Source organism: Acanthochromis polyacanthus, chromosome 13, assembly GCF_021347895.1.
Source record: "Acanthochromis polyacanthus isolate Apoly-LR-REF ecotype Palm Island chromosome 13, KAUST_Apoly_ChrSc, whole genome shotgun sequence".
NCBI classification, from domain to species: domain Eukaryota; kingdom Metazoa; phylum Chordata; class Actinopteri; family Pomacentridae; genus Acanthochromis; species Acanthochromis polyacanthus.
In genome coordinates this window covers 7,735,584-7,745,312 of record NC_067125.1, presented here as the reverse complement: position 1 = coordinate 7,745,312, position 9,729 = coordinate 7,735,584, and the positions used below count along the sequence as shown (strand labels likewise).

The window sequence follows — 9,729 nt, the reverse complement described above, 5'->3', positions numbered from 1 at the left end:
TAAATCAGGCTGTGCCGTTGTAGCAGTCGGTGGTTTTACGAACGTCTTTTGTAAACACCATCTGTGGGAAAAATATTTTTGTTTGTATGTTGCACTTTTGTGAGTGACCAGAAGGAAAACTTAGCAGCAAGGCTGCAGTGGAGCTGTATCCATCTGTCGCAATACATCCACGCTGAACACAGAACAGCTTCCTTCTAAACTTTAGCACAATGTAAACAGAAGCCATGGTGAAACTTGAGGTTACGATATTGTAAATGCTGAAATTGGAGATGTGGTTGGTTTCTCAGCCAGACAGACTGTGTGAGTTTTTTTCTTTCAAAAACTCTGGGCCGTTGTTGTGGTGATCCAAATCTGCAGCTGTCCTCACTTTCTGGCCTAAACAGTCATGCACTGAACTGGATCTCTAATTCTGGGAGACAGGCACAAGCAAAGCGTCCAAGGAACGCTAGACGGTTTTGGAGATATACAGAGTTTAAAACAAGCCTATCCGAAGCTTAATGCTGCAAATGACACATGGCTTTAGTGGAACTTTATTTGGTTGTACTTTAAAATGCAGTAATTCTTCCAGGATGCTGGGGTCAAATGGCTGTGCAACTTTGTGTTGTGCTCTGCTGTTAGTCAAGAACCTAAAAAAGTGACCATGAACAAGATACAAACTTCTAACAGTATGTTGAGAAAAGAGGCTGAAATATGGTGATATTTGCTAACTTTTATTCCATCAATAGCCACCACAGACGCACATGTTCACTTGCTGATTCAGTCATTTGACAGACATCACATTCATTAAAATGGGACTGAGGTCCGTTGAGGCTTTCTTCGTAAGGTTCTTAAAGTTTCTGTGCTATGCTACTACATGTGCTATCACAGTTCTACTTTAAAACAGGTTCTCACATGGGGTGGCCTGAGCTAGCACATCCATAAGGGCTTCTTGGTATTAAAGCTGCTGGGAATCTCTTAGCTCATTCCTTTTCCAGTTCATCACCTGCTGTCTTTAATTCATGCATGCTGTTTTCTCTTTCTCTCTCTCTGTTCTCCTGCTCTCTGTCACCCCTTTTGAAGTCTTGGGGGGTCCTGTGGCTTTCAAAGGGTCAGGAAAGGGTAGCCCTACTGTCCTATCGAGGAGATAAACGGATGCTACCACCTGTCCTTGCTGCTCTGTGTCAACACCACTGGTGTCGCTGTACTCGCACCTCATCATCTCACCTCCTGCTGCTTGTACGTTATTCCCTCTTGCTCACACACACACACCGAAATGGAGGAGTGACGAGCAAACGCTCAGCGTAGTGCTGCTGCTCACATACACACAGTGAAGAGTGCACACTGCTGGTGCAGGACCCCCACTGTCTGACAACCGTCACACTGAGACAAATCAAGAAGTCCCGCTGTTACAAGCCCACCCTTTCCTCACACTTCACATTACATAGGTCTCTTTCTGCCCCAAGCCCGAACCAGTGGGGGTTGTTTAGCTGAGAGAAAGGCCTGCGTCCTGGGGAGAGAGTCAATTGCCGATCCGGGGTCACACAGAGAGTAGAAAGAGGCAGCTAAAAGTCCCTCCAGATAGAAAATTTGCCTTTCAAATGACAGCCATAGATCAAACTTTGTAGGGGAACTGGGGGTCTTTTTGTTGCTTCCATTGAAGAGAAAGTTTTAGAAGCTCTTCTCATTCAGCTTCAGTTTCCTGTCCTGCTTGGTCAGAGGGAAACCTCCCAGGAATTGCGACATCTGGAAGGGAAGCCAAGGTGGAGCAGGATGATCCAAAACTGGACACAAGACCCGAGTCTGAGTCTGACAAAGCCAGCTCCTCAAACTTCTGTATCACTTTCCTGACAGACTGGAAGGGAACCTCCCTGCGCCACCGACTACCATTGGCCCTACAAGGCCCCCTGTAGGCCGAGTCCTTACTGACAAACACGTGAGGAGGAGGGGGGAGGCCGCAGCGCAGCCTCAGCCTGCCCTGACCCAGGCCCAGGGCTGGGAGCACTCCACCAGGGCTGAAGCTGGTGGGCAGCGTGGTCAGATGCTCCTGAGTCAGAGGGTTGTGGAAGCTCAGGGTCCCCCCTCCGATGTTGAGGAAGACCCCGAGGGTTTTGATCTGAGGTGGGACAGTGCAAACTGGCTCACAGCTGCCATCGTACAAGGCACAGAAAGATGAGCCCTGCCTCTCAAGCCACCAGCCAGCAGGGCCGTCCGATGAGATCACACCTGAGAGAGACGAAAAAGACCAGATTTTATACAGACACACAGCCTTTACAAAACATCTCCCGAACCAAAACACTCATACCCTGAGTCCTTAGAGACCTGTGGTTTTAGGGATGCCACTTTTAGTCAAGGGTGAAATATCTCAACTACCCCAGGAACGGTATCCTATTGAATTTGGTTCGATTGTCCCTTGGCGTTTCTTTTAATCCGACAATGAGGTTAACATTTGTCATTTTTAGAACAAAGCTAGTCCTGCATACTACAGCTGCTCTTACTTATACACAGCAAACAAACAACTGGGACATATTACTCTGTCAAAAAACTTAAATATGTAGCGGGTGGCAGGAATTGATGGGACTCAGAAACCCCCCCACAATTTAATCAATTGTTCCTTGCATCATTTCCAACAGATAAGTCCTGATAAGTCCACAGAGGTGGATTTGTAGTAGGATCACAATCATGTGATCATCAGCAGGCAGCTGATGTAGTGTTCACTTGTTGTCATGGTTACAGTGATGCTGTGCTGCTATTTCACAATGATACAGAAATCTTTAACAAATCCATGGATCCAGACTAAAAGCTACATCACTGCCAAAATCTAATCACTTGGTCCTTGTGTCATTTCTGACCTTCCCTGAAAATTTCATCCAAATCTATTGGTCTGTTTTTGAGAAATATTGCTAACAGACAGACAGACAGACAAACCAACAGCAACCATCACATAACTGTGCTCCGTTCCTTGGCTGAGTAAAAACTAGTAATGTCTCTGTCTATTTCCTCCCCCCAGCTTGTGATCAGTTCTGATTACTCAATTCTATGCTGCAGACATACAACTAGGCTGCTAAACACGATAGCTGTCAAATGCTGGAAGTATTATTGTAAGCATGTTAGGAATGACACATTAGCATTTAGCTTAAAATGTCTAAATAGTTGTCTGAGTAAAGCCAGGAGCATGGAGCTGTGAGCTTTGGTCTACTGTTGATCTGATGTTAGAAAGCTGAGGAGACCTTTGATATCGGAGCGTTCTGATGACAGTAGCTTTGAACACAGGAAATGTCTGAAGCAGCTGAAGATAAGGATTATATTTTTGTGCCACAAGATGAATCAGAAAACTCAGAAGCACAGTTGGACTAAACTACTGCAATCTCAGACAATATATGCTGCCTGTGAACAGGACTGTGATTTATGATTAGAGCTGCTCAACCTGCACTGCTTAGGAAGGTTTGACAGAATACCAGTACATTTCAGAACTTACCCTGGATGTAATGTGGACAAGTATGGCATCAATATTTCAAGTACTGAAGTCAATTAATGTCAACATTTTTTAGGCATTTTAGAAGTTTAATACTTTTTATGACATAATACCGTCAGGGAGGCATCTCATCTGTCCAAAATTCACTCTGCAAGCGTGACAGTAGGCCCAAACACAAAGCAGCCAGAAGAACATATGGTATGGCCCCCAGAGCCTGATCACAACATCCTTGAGTCCGTTTGGGGTTACTTAAGGAGACAGAAAGCAGTGAGACATTTCTCCAACATGTTTGGAACAATCTACCCCCAGAAAACCTTGGAAAGCTGTGAGAGTGGACTGAGAGACACTGGTGCTGCTTCATACCAAAAGGTGCAAACACCTTCTACTGATTAGACTGAGTTTATTTTCTATTAATCGAATGTCCTTACGTGGCCAAACCAGTGATCAATAGTGTGTCAATGGTCTAACCACTTGGTGGCACTATGAGCTATGAGGTTGTCTGATGATGTGTGTGTGTGTGTGTGTGTGTGTTTGCGTGTTCATGTGAGTGTGGGTCTGAACAAGCACAGTCCTGCTGACTAATGGTGAGGGTTTCTGGAAGCAATAAGCAAACTGGCATGGAACCAATCAAAACAAACTCCAAAGAGCTCTTACCAATCCTGTAGACGGAGCTGTTGGAGACGTCCACCTCCCAGTAGTATTGTCCCCGTGCAATCACAACATCAGCACAAACATGAAAGAGGGCCCCGGGGTCAGGGCTCATCGTCGATTTCCTGATCTTGTTTTCTGGAGGAGGGGCCGGGGGACTCTGTCTGTGGTAGGTGACCGTGAGGGAGGAGTTGGAAAGATGGAGGTATGGAGGGGCAGTTGAAGGGTCCAAAGCAAAATGCAGTCCTGAAAAAGGCCAGAGTAAGAATGGGAATGAACAGAGGAGGAGAATATGCACAGATAATTCATACATCCAAATATAGCAATCCCCTTCCTTCTAAACACAAACAGGTATGTCTTGGAGATTAAAAGCATCAAACAGGATTCTGACCAAAAACAGATCGCTCCATTTCCTCTTCTTGCAGGTCTACAGCACCATCCTCTGGTATCACTGAGGAAATGGCAGCTCTGGAGCCTGAGTCAAACAGTGAAGCATGTAAAAGTGCCTTTCTTAACAGCAAGAATCACATGTTTTATTCCAGGAATGAGCAGGAGCATACTCACAGTGTAAACCGGTCTGTGCTGCTTTCTCCTCCTAAATGTAGGACACACAGGACAGCATGAAATATAGAGAAACACTTTTAATCCAAACAAAAAACATTAGGAACATCAGAGGGAAATTAGTATTTTAATATTTCCACAAAAACACTTATTTGCAGTTGCTGTAGCATTAAATAAATGACCATGATATATATCGATATCTCTCTCTCTCTCTATATATATATATATATATATATACATATATATATATATATATACATTGTACACACACACATCTACTACCGATCAAAAGAAAAGCAGTTTTCTTTTCAATGAAGATGTCATCAGAATTAATTGTAGAATTTTTTAATGTGGTAAATGACTATTCTAGCTGTAAACGGCTGATTTTTAATGGAATATCTCCATAGGGGTACAGAGGAACATTTCCAGCAACCATCACTCCTGTGTTCTAATGCTACATTGTGCTAGCTAATGGTGCTGAAAGGCTCATTGATGATTAGAAAACCCTTGTGCAGCTATGTTAGCACATGAATAAAAGTCTGAGACATGAAATTGCCTGGGTGATCCCAAATTTTTTTAATGGTGATGTGTGTATATATATATATAGAGTATATATTTTTGCTCTGAGACAACAAAAAAAGTTTTGACTTCAATGTATTGTTTTAGGTGACCTGCCCAGTGTCCTCTGCCTTCACTTTGAATCAGCTGGGATAGGCCCCAGCCCCCCGCTACCCTCATAAGTTTTAAGCGGTGTATCGACGATGGATGGATGGGTGGATGAATTGTTTTAGATTTCAGGAAAATCACTTGTACTCTTTCCCTCATCAGAATGCTACAGTTGGGAGACAATTTGCTTAAGGACTTAGACTGTGTAATAAAGATGGACACAGTCTCCGGATCTAAAAAGTGAAGCCAATGCAAAAGTGCTTTGAACCTGTGTTCTGTCTTCTAACAGCTGGCTTGGATCAACTCTTTTGGTTGCAAATAATACATATAAGCCTATGAGAAAATGATCCAACTTCCCACTTAACTTGTTGACTGAGTAAACAACTTCCTTAATATGTTTAGGATCTATGGATGTTGCAGTGGATAAGTCCATCTTTTATATACAGTCTGAACTAAAATTGGTAGAAAACTGCAAGCCTTGCTCTGTAAAAATAACAAAATCAACTTCCCAGCACTTTCAAGGACACTAATTAACATCTTGTTTTTAAAAGACAGTTGTTTTCTTGAGGATCATGCAAGTCCATGTCAGTCCTCACTGCAGTAAAGTCTTGACATTGAGTGACGTGAGCAGCAGCTAATTGTCACATGTACTGGTTTTTGGCACAGTGTCAAGAAACAATACCTAAGATCAGCTTTAGACATGTTTGTTTTGACCAATCAGGCCTGTCACCTGACAAAAAGGACACGTCATCACACGTTAGATGACTCTCTGAGGAAGACTGCAGACAGTCGAAGCATGCCAGCAAGGTAAAAAAAAAGTCCCCTTTACTAACTTGTTGGAAAAAATGAATTGCTCATCTAAGCTCAGAAGCTTTGTCATTAATGTGAGACACCTTGATGGTCTCAGGAGGCTCCTCTCTCTGATAACAGGATTCATCCGTCACTGAGGGATAGAAGGCCACAACAAATTTACATCTTTTGACCATAAACCACCTTCCATCTGTCCCTCTATGTCATCAGTTGATTCTTCTTCCTCATCAGCTGAAGCATGATCCTGATCATGTTAGGTTTTCTCTTTTTCAGACCCAAATTCTCCTGGTTCCTCCTTATCTCTGTCCTCCTCAGCAGGGTTCCATGTGAAGCTGAGAGCCTTTAATGAAATATAGCAGCTCTTTATTGTGCTGCATATTTTTTTAGTGTTGTCTTGTCTCCATGTGGGAAAAGGCTAATCAGAGGTGTAATAAAAGCAGAACAGGTCTACACAGCTTTGGCTTTGGTCTGTGTGTAGTCATCTGCTGAACTTCTGTCTCGGTGCACCACCTAGTGGTGGGTTATATTTGGTCTGGGAAGAGTAGAGATTCTTCAGATTTGAATAAAATACCCACAGCTCAGGGACTTCCCAATACCATGCAGCTGTCAGTAACGCTTGGTAGGACTGTGGCCAAAAGACTCATTCTTTAGGAATGGAAACCACCTTCCCTTCCCTGCTTTCAGAGGTGGATGATGGACATTATCTAGTCATCCAAATGGAAAAACTCAGGTTCACACTGACTAACACGGTGCAGAAATTCTCTGACATTTGACGCTTTCCATTGCTCACATTAACAAAAATAAAAACTAAGAGACTGAACTTTTCGGCATGCTGTCTGTTGCCTCATGATTTATTTCACACATACTGTACCTATTGGCAGCACAATAATGTAGCATTGGAATTTTTAAAAATAGTTTCAGTTATTTATTTATTTTCTCTATTTGTTAATTGTTATTATTAGTATTTCTTAAACTTCCCCCATTTGTCCTGTATGTTTGTTAATTATTTAGAGCCTGTGTGCTTTGTTTCTGTTTTTCTTTTAAAAAAAGAAAAGAAATTTTAAAAAACACCCACAGCTGTATGAAAGGAGTCCTCATTCTCTTTTCTCTCTCTCTTTTGTTGAGGAGTATAATATGGAACCATCCAAGTTATTCCATGCCAATAAAATATCTCTGATTTGAAAACAGGTTAAATTTGGTCCATGGACAGCAGTGAGGATGTACATGGACTTATAAATATCCATTTATACATTTTATTTGCCTATTCTAATAGTCTTTACTGTACACAAGCCCTTTTTGCTGCCAGTCTATCCTGAATTGTGGCCAAGAAAATCTTAAACCATTGATTTGAGCACTAAAAGCTCATTTCAACTTTTCAGTGAAAATGATCCCTGAAATATTTTAGATGTAAATCTATAATGGTACTTCCTGTGGAATGTACAGATCTATGAATTCATAACCTCTTTTTTATCACCCCTCTCCATTCACTGCAGCTTGAGCACACCAGCTCACCTTCAACTCTGCTTAAACACGACAACTACACAACACCACACAATGGGGAATTTGTAAACGTAAATTAGCCATACATGTTTGAACCGGATGCTACACAGTGGATCGGTGATTATCATTTTCACCTTATAGCTGGAAAAATGCAGGTTTCCATCCCGGCCTTTCTGGGATCTTTCTGCATGGAGTTTGCATGTTCTCCCTGTGCATACGTGGGTTTTCTCTGAATATTCCCCATAGACTGTATATAAAAACTTGCAATATCCCGCCGTCCGCTAGGGTTGGCTCCATAAAGCTTTTGGTTCATAGACCCCAATTCATTTTTGGAAAAAATAAAATTTGATAGACTGATTTTCTACAGCTCAGGATTTTTTTCCCGTTAGTTTTCATGGTCAAAATGAGAGATCAGGTGGCCGATCTTAAAATAAATCAATACTAAATTTTAAATAAATCTTTAAAGAAGCTAGCGGAGCCAGGGGGCGTGGCTATACTTGATTGACAGTCCCATTGACTGGTCCTGCCCCGAGTTGCTCTCCGGTCCAGCCTGTTCGATGATGCTTTTTATGTCACTGGCTCCAAAAAATCCAAAATGGCGACCAGGAAGTAGCAAAATCCGGGCTTCATTTTCTCGGCGTTGAACCCAAAGGGTGACGTCATGGTTAGTTCACGCCTGGTACGCCCACAATCCAAAATCATGCTGAGGTTAACTGGTGATTCTAAATTGTCTGTAGATGTGAATGTGAGTGTGATTGTTTGTCTGTATATGTAGCTCTGTGATAGACTGGTGACTTGTCCAGGGTGTCTCCTGTCTTCATCCTCAGTCAGCTGGGATAGACTCTAGCCCCCCATGACCCTAATGAGGATTAAGTGGTGTATAGATGATGGATGGATGAATGGTTGGATGTTTGAACCAAAAACTAATTCTAGAAACGAAAAACTATATATGAAGGTCCGTCCTGCAAGCTGTCAGGACTGCTTCTTTAGGTTTGTTGCAGAGAAACCCAGGAAGTCTGAATCTGTGTTTTTGAAGTTGTCATTAGTACACTGCAGCCAGGGCACTGACTGTTTACTTCACTTAGGATGTGCCTTCACTCATGTAAAACTTAGACAGGATTCGGAAACGGATTAAAATCTTGATTGTGGCTGTATTTGGTTATTAAATCTTAAAAGTTTGAATTTCTCCCTTTTCAGTCAGGACGTCTCACCTGCACATGTTGAAGGTGATCTTCAGGTGACCCCCCTTCCATGCCTGTCTCCCCTCTCACACGTTCACACCTCAGGGTGGGATGTTTTGGCAGACAGGACGTGGCAGACGACCAGGCCCAGCAGGGCAGTTCTACACCATGTCTGCAGCAGGGGCACAGCACCGAGCACACAGACTGCCGTGGACCACACGAGCTGGTTCCCTCTGCAGCTGCCACACAGCGAGCACACATAGTATGAGAGCACGGCAGGATCAGGGCCATGTCATAGTCCTGGTTACAAGCTGGACAGCAGAGGAACTGCTGCAAACAATCTCTGCCCTCATCTTCTCCTCTGGCGTACTTTTCCACCTCCTCGGGCTTTGCTACAGCACAGAAGGTCTTTACTGCCATTTTATTTCTTTGTCTAAGTGCCGTCTTCCTGTCGATGTGTCATCCACTTTTAATAATATGTAGAAAATCCACATTTCCTTTTATTCCCAGCATGGAGACAAAACCTGACTATCCGGCTGTAATCTTCAGAGAGAAAGGCCTCAGTGTCTATAGAAGCAGCATCCTCCCAGAACAGAGACACAGAGGCGACAGCTTATTGTAAAGATGTCCTTTTTCTCGCAAATCACAAAGATGTTCTAATGGAAGGAGATGTCCCACGGCGCCAAAAATGACTCTTCTGGAACTGAGCAGGAGCACGTCGTCAGACTGCAGGATATAAAGAACGCAGCAGAAGAGATATTAAGAAATCCTCCTGTTGTGTCGTGCTGTCTGCCTCCCAGCTGTCTGTGGTGGGTGAGAGAGGTAGATGAAACAGAGTGAGAGAGGAGGCCAGCTTTTTGAAGGGTGCTCATTGCTTGGGGTTGCCATGGTTACGGCTCTCCCTGCAGAGAC

The 9,729-nt window shown here is 43.2% G+C and overlaps 1 protein-coding gene across 1 annotated transcript; it reads right to left on the bottom strand.

The window, feature by feature from the left end:
• Positions 1 to 694: 694 nt before the first annotated feature.
• On the bottom strand, positions 695 to 9,650 carry LOC110958995 (uncharacterized). Its single transcript, XM_022205742.2, has 5 exons — positions 8,848 to 9,650; positions 4,664 to 4,694; positions 4,491 to 4,574; positions 4,106 to 4,345; positions 695 to 2,202 (listed from the first exon to the last, which is right to left on the bottom strand). The coding sequence occupies exons 1-5, from the start codon at positions 9,235 to 9,237 to the stop codon at positions 1,661 to 1,663; spliced, it is 1,287 nt and encodes a 428-aa protein (XP_022061434.1). The 5' UTR covers positions 9,238 to 9,650; the 3' UTR covers positions 695 to 1,660.
• Positions 9,651 to 9,729: the final 79 nt, after the last annotated feature.

Coding starts and splice junctions, on each gene's coding strand:
- LOC110958995 (XM_022205742.2), bottom strand. CDS start 9,237: ATGGCAGTAAAGACCTTCTGTGCTGTAGCAAAGCCCGAGGAGGTGGAA. Junction 4,695..8,847: donor ATCACCTTCAACATGTGCAG/GTGAGACGTCCT, acceptor TCCTACATTTAG/GAGGAGAAAGCAGCACAGAC. Junction 2,203..4,105: donor CAGCTCCGTCTACAGGATTG/GTAAGAGCTCTT, acceptor CGTCTCTCTCAG/GTGTGATCTCATCGGACGGC.